The sequence below is a fragment of the Salmo salar genome, chromosome 20, assembly GCF_965601325.2.
Source record: "Salmo salar chromosome 20, fSalSal1, whole genome shotgun sequence".
NCBI classification, from domain to species: domain Eukaryota; kingdom Metazoa; phylum Chordata; class Actinopteri; order Salmoniformes; family Salmonidae; genus Salmo; species Salmo salar.
In genome coordinates, this window is record NC_138310.1 from 35,512,748 (window position 1) to 35,531,304 (window position 18,557).

Sequence of the window (18,557 nt, forward strand, 5' to 3'; positions counted from 1 at the left end):
AAGGTAATGTGACGTCTGGACAGATATACAAGTACAGGAAATGTGACGTCTGGACAGCTATACATGTACAGGCAATGTGACGACTGGACAGATATAAATTGAGAACTCGGACTCCCCCCGGGGTTGAATCTGGGGCGCATCCCTTCGAGGTCAAACTGGATCAGAAAGACACTAATCTGTTCCCCCTTTCTGGCCAGTCATCAGTGACATGTGACTCACATGAAATGGAATAAAGATGCTTCATGTTTAATGCACACTGACGTTGTAGAGGAATTTGCCTCCACGAGCTACGGTATGGAGATGTTATAAAATGTAATTGATATTGATTTTAAAGGTGGACTATGCAGAAATCCCTCCGTCATCTCTTGGTTGCTAAAATTGTAATAGTTTGCCTAATTTCAGGTTGTGTGACAAAACAAGCAATGCATAGTGCAGAGAATCATTGTAAAATCTAAACCGTTGTGAAATATCTTTTCAATAACCAAAAATATTGTTGTTTCAGCTGTTTGAAGCTGGTGTATAAAACCAAATGTAAAAGATGCAAAAACTTAGGAACGGGAAGCATAGAAATAGCACACAGAGACAGATCTACCGCTTCTTAGGCTTGTTTTCATTACGAATGACAGATCTATAACTAATTTGGCCGAGTCACCCAAAAAGGTACATAATGCAGTTTAAGCTTTAATATGCAGTCATCCATCCCTGGATATGGCAATACTAGTTTGTTATGTCATATTAAAAGGCTTTACATGAAGGTACAAACAGTAGGTAAACAAACATCATGTCTGAGTATTTCACTGCACATCAACACTATGCCAAGAACTACTTCACATTACAGTAAGCATTTGCTTTCGTTCTCTGTCTGCCAACTGTTTTACATTTCCTGATGAAGGGATTTTAGGAATGCGTGTGTGTGTGTATGGCGTGCGAGTTCTTGCAAGGGCATGTGGGTTTGTGTTCCTCAAGTGTGTGTGTGTGTGTGTGTGTACAGTACGCGTGCAGTGTGTTGGGTTTTCTCATCCTTGTGCATTTACTTCCTGTGTTGCTCTAGTCTGTGAAATACGGTTAGGTAATGAGAGCAGAAGTTATGGTCTGCTCTGGGAAATTTAGAGCTTGCTTTTTCTGCCTCAGGATACTATGAGGCAAAACATATTTTATTAATGCCCATTAAAAATGGATTCATGTTCATTACTTTCTCTGATGACTTTCATCCAATTTGTATGTAGAGCGAGAATTTCATTTCTTGCAAAGAGCAGGCATTTCAGGGCCGAGATAAGTGCTACATTTTCCCCATCCAAAACTATTTGAGCCGTGACCAGAGTTAACGATCCACCAATCAAACAATTAAGCTTTAATATGCTCTAAACTCATCACATCGCCATTTAGATTTTAACAGCACTTGCCTATTGTAAATGAATAACTATACAGTTAAAATGTTATGCTTCAGCTGTCATAGATATAAAGTCACCATCCATCTCAATAAAAGGGACATGCTTATGAAGTGTTTACTGGTTTACAACCTCTGTCCAGTGAAGTCCACAAAGCATATTGCATGTAACAAACAGTTAAATGACCTACAGTCTGGTCAAACAAGCTAATGTTTGGGATGTTTATGGACTACTAAACAACTATTGATTTAGAACCACGGAGAGTTAATGAAAGTTGCTAAGAAAACAGAAGCTGCCTCCACTATTCCAGCACCATTTCAAATTCAACGTTTCAACATCATCAAATCACCTCTGCTTAGTTTAATAAAGTTGCAACTTAAAGATACCAAAAACGATTTAGTCCAATCAACGTAAGCTAAATATGATGTGGCTGTCCATTGTTCAAATTTCTGTGTGTGTGTGTGTGCGCGTTCATACAAGTAGAAAAAACATATTGACTCACCCTACTTGTAGAGAAATGCCAATGCCATCCTCTCTTTCATGTTCAGGGAACGGTCTATGACTCTGTCATACAGTACATACTTCTAGTTTTTATTGTCCTAAGCTACCTGGTTAAAATTCTTGCTCGCTAGTCTAACTTCCTTTCATGGGTAACGGCTAGTTAAGATTTGCCTACTACAGGCATCTGAACATCCATTACCTCAGGCCACGGGCACAATGTATGAATTTATGGCTGAATCAGAATCGCTGTTATAATCATTGGCCAGTACTGAGAAATTAGGCACTGGCGAATGATCCCTATTTCCATCCATGGCTACTGTAATTTAGGAAAGGGACAATTTGAGCTAGCTAGCCATCCACCGGAGGACAACAACACAATGAGATGCAACAATTCAAGTTTTCTGTCGATGACGGTTTGCTCTCGATGTGTTGTGATTGGTCTGAAGCCAAATCCAAATTGGCTTCCCTTGACACTTTTTGGGGTACGCCAGGACCATTCACAGTTGTGCTCGCTAAGTTTAGCTCAACACTGATTGACTGTTTTACACTTTTTTTTATCAAGGGCGGCCAAATGCTTGCTGGCTTCCCTTGCATTCAACGCTATGGGAGGCAACAACGTCATACTCTTTTTGACCAGACAGCATCAGATAGATGGGCAACACATACAGAGACAGAGGGGCGCTGTTTTTCTCGCTCGGATGCTTTCTCCTGTGAGATACATTCAGCCTCCTGCGAATTGAAGGGAAATTATGAAACACAGAGAGATGAAAGATATATTTGATATGTTTAAAAAAAAAATATTGATACATTTTTTGAGGAAGCCTGGCTTCCCTTGACATCCAAGAATACACACCACTGCTGTATATTCTGTTTGTTTGTGTTGTTAGTCTTGGCTAGCTTAATGTTCCACTCACTCACTCAGCTGCTAACACCTCCATGAAAAGGGTCAGGATTAGGCAAGGTTGAAAAGTAATCTTCAGACATAAGTTTGTAACTGACTAAAACAAGCAGATAACAAGAAAATGTTGTTTGATAAAGGTCAAGTATTTGCTGTGAGCCAGTGGGACAACCTAGGTAGGCACAGGTTGTTTTCCCCACAGGCGGATCCATCTAATATTAATTATACTTTATTGAATAACTATTTAACAACCTTATACAAAAATGTCGGAGGAAAGGATACTTATGAATCTTTGTTACATCTAGGCCTTTCACATACTTCAGATAGATGCATACATTTATAACATTTGATTTAAAACTTTTTACATCGTGATTTACAGTGAGGGAAAAAAGTATTTCATCCCCTGCTGATTTTGTACGTTTGCCCACTGACAAAGAAATGATCAGTCTATAATTTTAATGGTAGGTTGATTTGAACAGTGAGAGACAGAATAACAACAAAAAAATCCAGAAAAACGCATGTCAAAAATGTTATAAAATGATTTGCGTTTTAAGGAGGGAAATAAGTGGTTGACCCCTCTGCAAAACATGACTTAGTACTTGGTGGCAAAACCCTTGTTGGCAATCACAGAGGTCAGACGTTTCTTGTAGTTGGCCACCAGGTTTGCACACATCTCAGGAGGGATTTTGTCCCACAACTCTTTGCAGATCTTCTCCAAGTCATTAAGGTTTCGAGGCTGACATTTGGCAACTCAACCTTCAGCTCCCTCCACTGATTTTCTATGGGATTAAGGTCTGGAGACTGGCTAGGCCACTCCAGGACCTTAATGTGCTTCTTCTGGAGCCACTCCTTTGTTGCCTTGGCCGTGTGTTTTGGGTCATTGTCATGCTGGAATACCCATCCACGACCCATTTTCAATGCCCTGGCTGAGGGAAGGAGGTTCTCACCCAAGATCTGATGGTACATGGCCCCGTCCATCGTCCCTTTGATGCGGTGAGCATAATGTTTCCACCTCCATGTTTGACGGTGGGGATGGTGTTCTTGGGGTCATAGGCGGCATTCCTCCTCCTCCAAACACGGCGAGTTGAGTTGATGCCAAGAGCTCCATTTTGGTCTCATCTGACCACAACACTTTCACCCAGTTGTCCTCTGAATCATTCAGATGTTCATTGGCAAACTTCAGACGGGCATATATATGTGCTTTCTTGAGCAGGGGACCTTGCGGGCGCTGCAGGATTGTTTTCTTGGTGACTATGGTCCCAGCTGCCTTGAGATCATTGACAAGATCCTCCCGTGTAGTTCTGGGCAGATTCCTCACCGTTCTCATGATCATTGCAACTCCACGAGGTGAGATCTTGCATGGAGCCCCAGGCCGAGGGAGATTGACAGTTATTTTGTGTTTCTTCCATTTGCGAATAATCGCACCAACCATTGTCGCCTTCTCACCAAGCTGCTTGGCGATGGTCTTGTAGCCCATTCCAGCCTTGTGTAGGTCTACAATCTTGTCCCTGACATCCTTGGAGAGCCCTTTGGTCTTGGCCATGGTGGAGAGTTTGGAATCTGATTGATTGATTGCTTCTGTGGACAGGTGTCTTTTATACAGGTAACATGCTGAGATTAGGAGCACTCCCTTTAAGAGTGTGCTCCTAATCTCAGCTTGTTATCTGTATAAAAGACACCTGGGAGCCAGAAATCTTTCTGATTGAGAGGGGGTCAAATACTTATTTCCCTCATTAAAATGCAAATCAATTTATAACATTTTTGACATGCGTTTTTCTGGATTTTTTTGTTGTTATTCTGTCTCTCACTGTTCAAATAAACCTACCATTAAAATTATAGACTGATCATTTCTTTGTCAGTGGGCAACCGTACAAAATCAGCAAGGGATCAAATACTTTTTTCCCTCACTGTAGATATTTCCAATACATCTCTGTGATTTCTGTGAATCAAATCTCTCCTCAGTATTTGTAATAAAGCACGGTCCTGGAAGGAAGATGTATCTATGTCATCACAAAGATGATGTGTGCATAACTTAAAAGCATAGGCAGGATTCACATGTTCCCTCGAATCATGAAATCTCAGCCATTGGCATAGTTAAGAAGATTCTGCTAAGCTTTCTTAATCACTCTCTAATTCCCTCTTCTTTGAAACAAGTCCAGTTGTTCCTGTTGGCTATGAATAGAGGAGTCTGTATCTGGCTCGTAGTGGATTTAACATTACATTTTGGCTTCCTTCACATGTAGATCCTGGAATTCAAATCAAAGGAGCCTCTTTCCTTCTTATTGTTGATATTTCTGCTATCAGGCGAGATTGTTAATTTTCTTTCTTTCTTCTCTCTGTTGTTCTTTCTCAGTAGGATGATCCAGAGATGTGTAGGTGGATCCAGAGATGTGTAGGTGGAAGCTAAGCTCACAATGGGAAACTGGGCTCATTATCACCTCAGCCCCAATCCTCAAAATAACTCTGGCCCCATTTCAAATGGCACACTAACTACTTATATCCCCTATATTGTGCACTACCAATGTACTAAAGTAGTGCACTATATATTGAACAAGACACACCCTCTGTCTCATTCTCCCAAAGAGAGGCCAGAATGGGAGCCAACTATAGAAACCAACGTCAACATTCCCTCCCAGCTCTGATCCTCCTGCATCTAGCCTCCAGGAAGGTTCTTCCTTCTCTCTCCTCTGCTCACCTCTCCTCCTCCCTTCCCAATAATTACTCAAAAGAGGTACGAGATCATCCAGGCAGAACCATTCCAGAGAAAAACAAACAGCATGAAATGATGCTACTCTTATTTGCCCATGTGTTACTACTTACCCATGTAGACTATAGTCTGACAATATTATTGCATTCTCGAATAAATTACATTTCATTGCTTGTGATTTCTGGTAGCTACACTGACTGACTGGCTTTACATCGATCCAATGAGTCACATTCTCTCACATCTGACATATCTGATTACTAGGTATGCATACCAATTCCAGATGATTTCATTATTTTAATTGAGTGCAGTTAGTCGAAGGAATATGGATGTCACATAGTTTTTTAGCCACTATAAGTGGTTGATTACATTCAATCACAATTCTTAGTGAACTGGACTAAGAGGTCGTCTCCCACCAGGCAAAACTTGTTGAATCAACATTCTTTCCAAGTAATTTCAACAACAAAAATTATATGTGATGACATTGAATGAATGTGGAAAACTGATTGGATTTGAAAAAAGTCATCAGCGTATCGGAACTTCTTTTGTAACCCAACTTTTAACCTAAATCCAATGACATGGTGAATTATTTTGGTGATATCACGTTGAAATCACGTTAGCTGACAAATAAAAGCAAAACTAGACGTTGAACTGACATCTGTGCCCAGTGGACTGACTGACTGTGTGGTTTTTCAGCTCTATTAAAATCGGTTCCTAAACCATCTTTTCAATCTATGGGCCAACATTTCAATTTCATGCTTGCAACTGTCAGTAATAATTGAGATATAAAGTTATTTTGAGAGAGTCCGGGCCCTCTAATGTCAATAAAGATCCTTAAAGACGTGCTCTGGTACTTTGGCAACCAAGAAAGTATTTTTTAAACCTCCTGCTTTTGGATGGATGTGTCAATGTGTAGTTCATACATGCATAATCTATGAGCAGAATTAATGTCTTACCTCAATTAGCCATGAAATCCCTAGATTGAAAGCATTTGTTTTCTTGAAGCTCTGCCGCACCATTTTCCCTACATTTCCCCCCACGTGGGCCAGCCCCCTAGCAATTTGAATTCTAGCCAACAAGAAGCCTGCCTAGTGTTATCCAATGAGGTTGCCCAATGGCTCAGTGGACACAGCAGAGAGAGAGAGAGGGAGCAATGACGCGGTGCACATATCTGTACATATGTGATGTAGTACACAATTTGCGGGGGGCACTTTTGGCTCGTGAGTGTGTCCTTCAGAAATACTGACTAAAAAGTATACAAAAGTACCGGTGAATCTCTTTAAAGCACCTACCCATGCTCTTCTTTTCTCCAGCACGCCTCCTCATGCTAAACCATTTGGGACCTTTCCCAATTACATCCTATTATTTACATTTTAAAAGACTGAATTAATGACTTTGGGCTTTACTGATGAGCTGCCGTTGTCTGTGTGGCTTAATGAGTATAATCTATGTGGATGGGTAAGGACACAGAAATGTTATTCCCAAATATCACCCTATTCCCTTTATGGTGCACTACGTTTGACCAAAGCCCCATAGCTCTATGAGCCCTATGGGTCTATGAGTCCTATGGGTCTATGAGCCCTATGGGTCTATGAGCCCTATGGGTCTATGAGTCCTATGGGTCTATGAGCCCTATGGGTCTATGAGTCCTATGGGTCTATGAGCCCTATGGGTCTATGAGCCCTATGGGTCTATGAGCCCTATGGGTCTATGAGTCCTATGGGTCTATGAGCCCTATGGGTCTATGAGCCCTATGGGACTATGAGCCCTATGGGTCTATGAGTCCTATGGGTCTATGAGTCCTATGGGTCTATGAGCCCTATGGGTCTATGGGCCCTAGTCAAAAGTAGTGCACATTTCATTAGAAAAGTTAATTATCAAAAAAATACACTTCAAGACCAAAAGTATGTGGACACCTGCTCGTCGAACATCTCATTCCTAAATCATAGACATTAATATGGAGTTGGTCCCCCATTTGCTGCTGTAACAGCCTCCATTCGTCTGGGAAGGCTTTCCACTAGATGTTTGAACATTGCTTGTGTTCTTTCCCCCCACAAAAGCATTAGTGAGGTAGCGTTCCAATGAATCTCAAAGGTATTCAGTGGGTTGAGGTCAGGGCTCTGTGCATGTCAGTCAAGTTCTTCCACACCGATCTCGACAAACCATTTCTGTATGGACCTCACTTTGTGTACGGGGGCATTGTCATGCTGAAACAGGAAAGAGCCTTCCCCAAACTGTTGCCATAAGGTTGGAAGCACAGAATCGTCTGTCATTGTATGCTGTAGCGTTAACATTTCCCTTCACTGGAACTAAGGGGTCTAGCCCGAACCATGAAAAACAGCCTCAGACCATTATTCCTCCTCCCCCAAACTTTACAGTTGGCACTATGCAGTGGGTCAGGTAGCTTTCTCCTGGCATTCGCCAAACCCAGATTTGTCTGTCAAACTGCCAGTGATTCATCACTCCAGAGAACGCGTTTCCACTGCTCTGGAGTCCAATGGCAGCGAGCTTTACATAACTCCAGCCGACGCTTGGCATTGCACATGGTGATCTTAGGCTTGTGGGCAGCTGCTTGGCCATCAAAACTAATTTCATGAAGCTCCCGACGAACAGTTATTGTGCTGACATTGCTTCCTGAGGCAGTTTGGAACTCGATAGTGAGTGTTGCAACCAAGGACAGACCATTTTTATGCGCTACGTGCTTCAGCACTCGGCGGTTCCGTTCTGTGAGCTTGTGTGACCTACCACTTTGCGGCTGAGCCGTTGTTGCTCCTAGACATTTCCACTTCACAATAACAGCACTTACAGTTGACCAGGGTAGCTCTAGCAGGGCAGAAATTTGACAAACTGACTTGTTGGAAAGGAGGCATCCTATTACAGTGCCACGTTGAAAGTCACTGAGCTATTCAGTAAGGCCATTCTACTGTCAATGTTTGTCTATGGAGATTGCATGTCTGTGTACACCTGTCAGCAACGGGTGTGACTGAAATAGCCAAATCCACTAATTTGAAGGGGTGTCCACATACTTTTGTTTATATAGTGTAGCTGGTTGACTTTGATTCCAGGGGAATAGCAGATAGAGGAATACCTGCGCTACTCCTTCAGATAAAAGAGTCAGCTCAGCTCTAGGGTTAGATAAGAACAGAGGTTGTATTCACCAGAGGTGTCTAGACTGACAGGCGATGGGAATGCAAACACCTCCTTATAGAAGTACCATATAGAATCACTGTATCTTACTCAGTAAAAAGCATGTGATGGGTAGTAACTCTTATTGCTCACTGCCATGTCTCCTGATATTGATATGGAATGGTACAGCAGAGGATGACAACAGCATTCAGGAATTCTCTATCTTCAGTCAACTGTGAAAATCGATTTTCCTTTGAGAAATGGGGCATGTTAACTTTGCGGATAAGAATTCCAGCTCGGAGGAAAACATAGGCTGAAGAAGCAACACGACTGGACAGGTGGTATAGTATAGTTGCAAGTGTCTTTTTATTCTTTTTCAGACACAGTATAGTACATAACCCAGAGAGCGCACAAAGTGAGTAGGGTGTATGAGAGGTGGCATTCCTCTGGAGATCGAGGGAGAGACACTAGATCCAATGCAAAAGTTGGGCAGAATGTAACGTTATGACTTGGGCTGAGCAAAGCAATTCAGTGGATCGCAGAGTTGCATTAATTAGTAAATCATTCGTGCACAGAGTACATCTTAAGTTGCTTGTAATAGTAAAAACACTTTGTACATTAGTTTTTTTTTTGCCTGTGGCATCTCACAAGGCGGATGGCTCTCAGTTGAGCCAGCTTCAGTTGGTGTTGAGTTCATAAATATTTGTTCTATGTTCTTCTTCAGTTGCTGTTCAGTTCAGAAAGATTTGATGTATGTTTGTGAGTTTCTCTCTCCATCTCTCTAACGCCAATGAACATGCTTTGGTGTTTTGTTGTTGTTGAGTAAGCAGTAAATAAAAACGGTTGAAGTCTTATCAAAACATCTAAAAAGGCTTGGTTTCAACTGGTGTAACAATTCCAGACATTGGTACTTTCAAAACAAACAGATCAGTTATTTATAAATTAGCACAAAAATACATTTTAACACATTTATCAAGGCTATTGATCAAACACATCTTTGCTGTCGACAGACACTGACTGCACTGTACTGACAGGAAAATAAATAACTTATATCTGTATAAAGATACATCTGCTTTCCCAATTACCAATAAACTGTTTAATCCACAACAGTAAGAACAAATAGACATTTCTACTAAAACACCTGCTATGGCAACAGGAACCACTGTCATAACGTAGCTTTGATGTTCGAATAACATATTAGAATGAAAGAGTTGCTACAGAATGTTGTAATAAGGTTGTATATTAAAGTTGGATTGCTTTTTAAATACTCTCCAACTCTGAATAAGACATCATCATCATAACAGCAATGTTTTACACCATTACAGAATTACATGGTTTGATTCAAATTCACTGTAATTGGCTGTATTACTTACACATTCTAAAAGGCCTTTTTGGAATGAATTCAGTGAACGCAGTAACATTTTAAAACAGTTCATGAATCTGAATCATGAATCTGAACAATAGTAATCAATGGGACCTCCCTGAGACGAAGACCACATATGAACCTCAAAACCACATGGAGGAACAGAGAACACATGTTGAGACCTGGAACACTGACAACATAGATCCCTATCTAGGTTCTCCTTCCAAGACTGCTAGGGACGCAGAAAGATCAATTCCAAAAATGTTAAAATATATATTATGTTCAAAGGCATTTCTCAAACTGTCATTATTATTGCCAACAAAACCTTTTGTCCACCAGGGATATTATGTTATTGTAAGACTGTATAGCATACTGTAGACCCAATCATTAAACCATTATTATAATGTTATACATTATTCTGAAAGAAAAAACTAATTCTAAAGGCAATCCAAATACAATTGTTTAAATAAATTACTCATAAATAAAATCTAAAAACAATATATTACCTACATATAGGTTCTCTTATACATTTTCTGTTTCAGAGGTAAATAAACTACAAAAAATTATGTATTCCTCAAGTCAAAATGCCACAATTCCTCTCTCTAACGCAACTAAAGCAAAAAGCATAGTTAGCATGAAGTTGCAGGTAGTTCGTTTCATCATGCATTGAGGGGACTGTCCCTTTATCCGATCAACTTTTATGCTGTTGGACCATTGTCTTTAAACATACTGAACATCTGTTAGTGTGGAATGTTGATGATCACACGGCCAAAATGAGAAGAGTTCTGCAGAAGCTTTACGTTGACAGGTGAGAGAGATGCTGTGGAGATGAAGCGTTACAAAACCCCTTGTTCTCCTACTGTATGCCAGCAGGGTCACGGAGAGAGACAGAGTGTGTGTGTGTGTGTGTGTGTGTGTGTGTGTGTGTGTGTGTGTGTGTGTGTGTGTGTGTGTGTGTGTGTGTGTGTGGTGGAGAGAGAAAGCAGAGCAGAGGCAGAAAAAGCGGGGCAAGCTGACCACAGCTTGTCTGACATCAATCCAATGGTTTATTTTGTTCTTCAAGATTCACTGGACACATATCTGATTCTTCAGGCTGCAAGAGAAAGAAAGACACAGAGAGGGAGAGAACGAGAGAGAGAGGGAGGGAAAGGGAGAGAATGGGAGAGATGTTATTGTCATGAGACCGCAAAAGTAAAATATATCTCAACCAATAAAATAAACCAGGTAAAGATGAAATGATCCTGATAAGATCAACAATAAAGTGTCCACAGTAAGGAGAACATCACAACCAGCAGCAGAGGGTAGTTAAAGTATCAGGTCTAAACAGCCTCGTCTCATCTAGACTGGATACAAAACCCTCCTCAGGACACTTTCTCATCTCTGTCTCCCGTACGTCACGCACCACTTGACTTTATGCACTCGTTTGTCATGTCCTCAACAAAGCCCTCGGAGCTCACTGATGACACTTAGAGTGGTCAACATCTAATCCCACTTGTGTTGTGATTTAAGAGGAATGCCAGGTTTTATAGCATATCCAGGACATCGCAACATCGACTAAAGGCCTTATCGAATGGTTTATCAACACACAATCACTGTCAGAGATGCCTCTCCCTGTTCTTTCCCTGTCTAAGAGAAATCATACTTAAAGGCCCTCTCACTTAATATGGTATGACATTTTTCAAAGCATGACAACCAATCCACATCTAATATGATAGTCTGCGTGCTATAGATAGTCTACAGCAGAGAAAAAGAGGGGGGTTGGAAAGGAGGATACCTAGTCAGTTGTACAAATGAATGCTTTCAACTGAAATATGTATTTCGCATTTAATCCAACCCCTCTGAATCAGAGAGGTGCGGGGGGCCTGCCTTAATTAACATTCACGTCATCGGTGCCTGGGGAATAGTTGTTGTTGGGGGTTAACTGCCTCAGGGGCAGATTGACAGATTTCTACCTTGTCTGCTCAATCCAGAAAGGTTACTGGGCCAAATCGCCAACCCGCCAGGATACCTGCCATTCAAGGATGCCAAGAGTGTGCAAAGCTGTCACGAATGCAAAGTGTGGCTACTTTGAAGAATCTAAAATCTAAAATATATTTTGACTGTTTAACACTTTTTTGGTTACTACATGATTCCACATGTGTTATTTCATCATCTTGATGTCTTCACTATTATTCTACAATGTAGAAAATAGTAAATTTAAAGAAAAACCCTGGAATGAGTAGGTGCGTCTGTAACCGATGTGAAATGGCTAGTTAGTTAGCGGTGGTGCGCGCTAATAGCGTTTCAATCAGTGACGTCACTTGCTCTGAGACCTGAAGTGATTGTTCCCCTTGCGTTGCAAGAGCCGCGGCTTTTGTGGCGCGATGGGTAACGATGTTTTGTGGGTGTCAGTTGTTGATGTGTGCAAGGGTCCCTGGTTCGAGCCCAGGTTTGGGCGAAGAGAGGGACGGAACCTACACTGTTACATTGATGCTGTTGACCCAGATCATTGGTTGCTGCGGAAAAGGAGGAGTTCAAAAGGGGGGTGAGTGTAACCGATGTGAAATGGCTAGTTAGTTAGCGGTGGTGCGCGCTAATAGCGTTTCAATCAGTGACGTCACTCGCTCTGAGATCTGAAGTGGTTGTTCCCCTTGTGTTGCAAGAGCCACGGCTTTTGTGGCGCGATGGGTAACGATGCTTCGTGGGTGTCAGTTGTTGATGTGTGCAAGGGTCCCTGGTTCGAGCCCAGGTTGGGGCGAAGAGAGGGACAGAACCTACACTGTTACACGTCCAAAAACTTTTGACTGGGACTGTATATCACAGCTTATTTTGAGCCAATAGACTACCAAAACAGTACTACAACAGAATTCTTAACCCTCATTGGTGCATGCACTGTAAGTCCCGCCACATTAACAGTAGTTAATCTACAAGCATTATTTGTTCAAGTAATCGATTCCCTGACTTGCATTTAGTCTGGGGTTTCTATGTTGACTCCAGGTAAACTTGGAGAGTAATCACTGTTTAGATTGTAAAATGAACATCCTGCTGAGTTAGTCCCATATGAGGTAATACCCATGAGTTAGTCCCCATCCTGCTGAGTTAGTCCCCATGAGGGAGTACTCATCCTGCTGAATTAGTCCCCATGAGGCAGTCCCATAACGTAGTCCAGATCCTGCTGAATTGGTCCCCATGAGTTAGTCCCCACCCTGCTGAGTTAGTCCCCACAAGTTAGTACCCATCCTGTTGAGGTAGTCCCTAGAGGATGTGGCCAGAGCAGCATCAGCAGCAGAGCAGGACCCACATTAGTTCTGAATCAGTCCGCCATAAACGCTAATGTATCAGACTTGCATAGACCTTAGTCTACACACACCACACACACACACAGAAGCACTCACGGAAAGCACATGCAAACACACAAGTGCATGTACGCACACGCACAAACACAGAATAATGAAAGCAGAGGGGAGGTGGGGGATTATAAAGTAAGAGTAAGATTAACGCAACATTCACTGAGTAAAGTTGAGAAATAAAACAACCTTGAGACGAGGCCTCCCTTTGGAGAAAGCAAACAGTTCCATCAAATGGAGGAAAATGAACACATTCTCAGCACACCAGCAGAGCTGAATTTATTCTACTCAAAGACATATTTAGCATTTTGTTTTCATTAGAGGGACTCTCTACAGACAGCCTTTTTCACTCATATGAATGGAGCCTCTTCAGCTACTTTGCATCACTATAAAACCTGACTAATTACAACACATTCAGGAAAACATGCAGCCATCATTTTGTAGGCTAAATGATACATTTGAATTTACTGTTTCACCCACTGTTCAGTTCAAATGCAGTGTACCCAAATCCAGAGATTTTCATGTGTTCGTTTGTGGTACAAAAGACAATGCTGCACTCAATAAACAATGTGTGCATCTGAAACCATGCAGGGATTTCTTGATTTTTCACCTGATGTTCAGACATTATAGTTGTCCCTACTTTGGACTCAGTACTAATGTATTCTGATCTCAGGTGGTTTAACACTGGCTGGCACAACACAAATTATATTTTTCCAGAGGTCTAAGGAGCATCGTTCAATTGGTCTAATTAACTATATGATTACAGACCACAACAATGAGACAACTGAATGAGGCATTGCAACCAAAAGTGCAGCAGAGAAAGATGTTAACAGTAGCTAGCCAAGTTAACCAAGAGAACACATTTTAACCAAGTCTCATTTTCAAACTCTGCTGTCCCTGCAGCTGAAAATCTAATCCAAGTACCATCCTTAAATAAAAAAATGTATGATAATTTCCTCTCGAGCACAGCATTTCTGTAAGTCGTTGAGAAAAGCTCAGCCAAGCAAGGCCACTCTGTGATGAGTCTGAAAAGAGTTCTACATTGTTAGTGGCAACATCTACTATAGGGTTTCCTGCTGCCCTCTAACAAGCACACTGTTGTTACTGCTGACTGCCTTCCTTTCCATCTAAATGACAGCTCTTAAAGATGCATCCGCCCAAGATTGACAGCAGGACAGACTTTTAGAACAGCTTTGAGAATGTCTGCACAGCCTCCAGCGCCCCTTTCCCTCTCCCCCCACCCCTTTCCCTCTCCTTCACCCTCTTCACTCCCCTCCCTCTCTCCACTCACATCACCCTTTCCCCTCCCCTCCCCCTCTCCTTTGCCCTCTTCCACATCTCCGCCCACCCCACCCCACCCTCTCCTTCCCCCTCTCCTTCACCCTTTCCACTCCCCTCACCCTCTCCTTCGCCCTCTTCCCCCTCTCTGCCCACCCCACCCTCTCCTTCTACCTCTTCCCCCTCTCCTTCCCCTCTCCCTACTACCGTAGCCTTCAAGTCAGTCAGAGACAGGAAAGATACATTTTCCAGCAGCAGTATCAAGCCTCCTCTATTTTCCCTCTCAAGGCAAACTGCCTTATAATTAATTTACCGTGAAGCGAGTGTAAGTTACATAGTTTCACTTGGTGCAATGGCAAATAGAAACCACACCATCTGAATGCAGAGACCTTAAACACGTGATTGTGAACACACAACTTATGTATTCATACAGTGTGTGACAAATTCGGTCAGCACATTACTCTGGTGGAGGAATTATCCATGAATTATTTATCCCCATGCCTATATTCCACATGAACATTTTCAGTCCCTTTGAAGTTAATTCTCCCTTTGTGATAAAATGCCTCCCTTCTTCTTTCTATGTTGCAGCTTATGATACTCCTGGTTGTTGCTATGTAAGAACGAGTTGCCTGTCCAAGACAATTTCAATCTACATAACAGCAGCAGTCCTCCAGATTTGTACAGTTCACCAGCAAGTTATCATCATACTAAATGCTGTAAAATAAATATTCCTTACACATAATTTTGAGTGATATATTCATAAACCCATCCATTGTCTGCATTGTACACATTCACACACATTCTTAATGTGTTTTTGGCCATGTTTCTCCTCTGGTGTATTTGTGGTAATGTCTTTCTGTGGGACATCACAGGGGACGTGCCGGACGTCATATAAAGAAGCCATGTGTCTGTCGTGGAAGCTGGTGGGACTGAATGTCAGACCAAAAGCACTTTGAAGATACATGGTTGAAAGGCTAGCCTCAGAGGCCTGAGTTCTCTCTCATGTGTCGATCTAGTGTGCTCATCATGGAGTGATCTTTCAATCTGAAATATTTCTGACGACTTAAACCAAACAAATAGAGTGATGGAAAGATAAAGCTTTCCGTCACTCTATTGTTGGAGAGAAAGAATGTCAGCTTGGATTAGCAGGTGAGTGTAACGATTGTCGTGTGTGTGTGTGTGTGTGTGTGTGTGTGTGTGTGTGTGTGTGTGTGTGTGTGTGTGTGTGTGTGTGTGTGTGTGTGTGTGTGTGTGTGTGTGTGTGTGTGTGTGTGTGTGTGTGTGTGTGTGTGTGTGTGTGTGAGACGACAATTGTCATGTGACAAGCACAAAACAGAATACAACTACCCACAATCCACAATACAAACGCACCCCTAATTATAGGACCTTCAATCAAGAGGCAGATAGACAGCTGCCTCCAACTGAAGGCCCCAACACCAATTAACTAAACATAGAAAATACAAATGATTAGACAGAACATAGAAATAAACTAACATAGAACAATAACCAAAACCCTGGACTAATAAATCAAATACCCCTCTCCATGGACACATACACACAACCACCCTGAACCACATAAAACAAATACCCCCTGCCACGTCCTGACCAAACTAAACACTAACAAATAACACCTTTACAGGTCAGAATGTGACAGTGAGCTGGTACAGACACATGTCATTTGGGATTGACAATGTGTCTATTCTGTAGCCAATACCGGGCCCCTAGCTATCTCGCTCCCAATGCGCATTAGGAATTAATTAGGAAGTCAAAGAATGAGGAAATGAGGCTCAATCATATAAGAGAAACACCCGCCGATTGGACTGTCGACTGTCTCTGTGGCTTTGCCTGTTTCTTCCTTTGTGCTACAATCTCTCCTGTTTGATGGTTTGCTTTCAAGCTGCCCCCGCCTGTTTGTTGATATCTACCTTCTACAGAGCCGTAAAGCAGTTTCTGAACTTCCCTCCACTGAGCATCTAATCGGTGCATCTCACCAAGGCCGGGCGGTGCCAGAGCAGAAGGGCCTCAGCAGAGCCTCCACTGAGCATTATTATAAATCATGAAGCCATCACACAGGGGATGATCACTGGAGAAAGATGGGCTCAGAAATAAAACATCCCTCCTCCTCCTCCTCTTCCCACTGGTGCTCAAGCTTTTTCTGCTCCAGCACACAATGCATTGTAGTTGGTCAATATTTTAGCATTCCAACACCTTCATAAAAAACAAACTCAAAGTCACTACTCTACTTCACAGTGCTGGAAGCAGCCATCAGCATCAGCCTCAGACAGCCACTTTCAGAATCAATTGCCTCTGCCACCCCTCCAGGCGTTACCGCAGCCACTAAGCTGCAGCTCGATACAGTGGCCAGATTTATGTTGGTAAAGTGTTCTCTCCAGGATTTTCCATATGGTTGTTTATGCTACCATTGAGACAGGGTCTGTTGTCTGCTCCGGTCCAAACAAATATCCTACTGCTCACATTTGACCACCCTATTTTACCAGTGCTAAAACGACACTACAGTTGCACTGCCAGTCTGAAAATATTCCTGCAATGATGCCTGATGCCTTCAACCAGCATATCCATCCCCCCAGCCAATAAACCTTTGAACAGACGGAAATATGTTGCTGTTGCATTGTAATCAGATGTAACGTTAAACTAGATTAATTTGCCTTTTTGCTTTGAAGACACATAGCTGCTGTTATCCCTCTTGCGAATGTGGTTGTGAATATGTTTGTGAATATGATTGTGTGTGCATGAAGGATTTGAGGAGCAGGTGTTGGGGGATTTGTCTAAGTGTTGGGGGATTTGTGGCACACAGCATTGTGTCTCATGGGGAGTTCTTTCCTGGGCAATCCTCTACTGACTGACATGCTAGAGAGAGAGAGAGAGAGAGAGAGAGAGAGAGAGAGAGAGAGAGAGAGGGGAGGGGGGGAGAGAGAGGAGAGCGAGAGAAGGGGGGCATTGAGAAAGAGAGGTGAAGAGAGAGACAGAGGGGGCATAGAGAGGGAGAGGGGGGCAGCAGAGAGAGATATAGTGCCTTGCAAAAGTATTCACCGCCTTGGCGTTTTTCCTATTTTGTTGCATTGCAACCTGTAATTTAAATAGATTTTTATTTGGATTTCATGTAATGGACATACACAAAACAGTCCAAATTGGTGAAGTGCAATGAAAAAAATTAATTGTTTCAAAAAATAAAAAATCTGAAAAGTGGTGAGTGCATATGTATTCACTCCCTTTGTGATGAAGCCCCTAAATAAGATCTGGTGCAACCAATTACCTTCAGAAGTAACATAATTAGATTGCACACAGGTGGACTTGATCTGTCACATGATCTCAGTATATATACACCTGTTCTGAAAGGCCCCAGAGTCTGCAACACCACTAAGCAAGGGGCACCACCAAGCAAGAGGCACCATGAAGACAAAGGATCTCTCCAAACAGGTTGGGTTGGGTTGTAAAAAAATATCCAAAACTTTTAACATCCCTCGGAGCACCATTAAATCCATTATTAAAAAATGTAAAGAATATGGCACCACAACAAAACTGCCAAGAGAGGGCCGCCCACCAAAACTCACAGACCAGGCAAGGAGGACATTAATCAGAGAGGCAACAAAGAGACCAAAGATAACCCTGAAGGAGATGCAAAGCTCCACAGCGGAGATTGGAGTATCTATCCATAGGACCACTTTAAGCCGTACACTCCACAGAGCTGGGCTTTACGGAAGAGTGGCCAGGAAGAAGCCATTGCTTAAAGAAAAAATTGAGCAAACCCGTTTGATGTTTGCCAAAAAGGCATGTGGGAGACTCCCCAAACATATGGAAGAAGGTACTCTGGTCAGATGAGACAAATATTTGAGTTTTTTGTCCATCATGGAAAACGCTATGTCTGGCACAAACCCAACACCTCCCATCACCCCAAGAATACCATCCCCACAGTGAAGCATGGTGGTAGCAGCATCATGCTGTGGGGATGTTT

General features: G+C 42.3%; 1 protein-coding gene across 1 annotated transcript in view; it reads right to left on the reverse strand.

The window, feature by feature from the left end:
- Positions 1 to 8,968: 8,968 nt before the first annotated feature.
- LOC106580521 (zinc finger matrin-type protein 4) overlaps positions 8,969 to 18,557 on the reverse strand; it is a 196,659-nt gene continuing 187,070 nt past the window's right edge. The window contains exon 7 of the mRNA XM_045703277.2: positions 8,969 to 11,073. Coding sequence (XP_045559233.1) covers positions 11,046 to 11,073 — 28 coding nt within the window. The 3' untranslated portion in view covers positions 8,969 to 11,045. The remainder of the gene's footprint in view (positions 11,074 to 18,557) is intronic.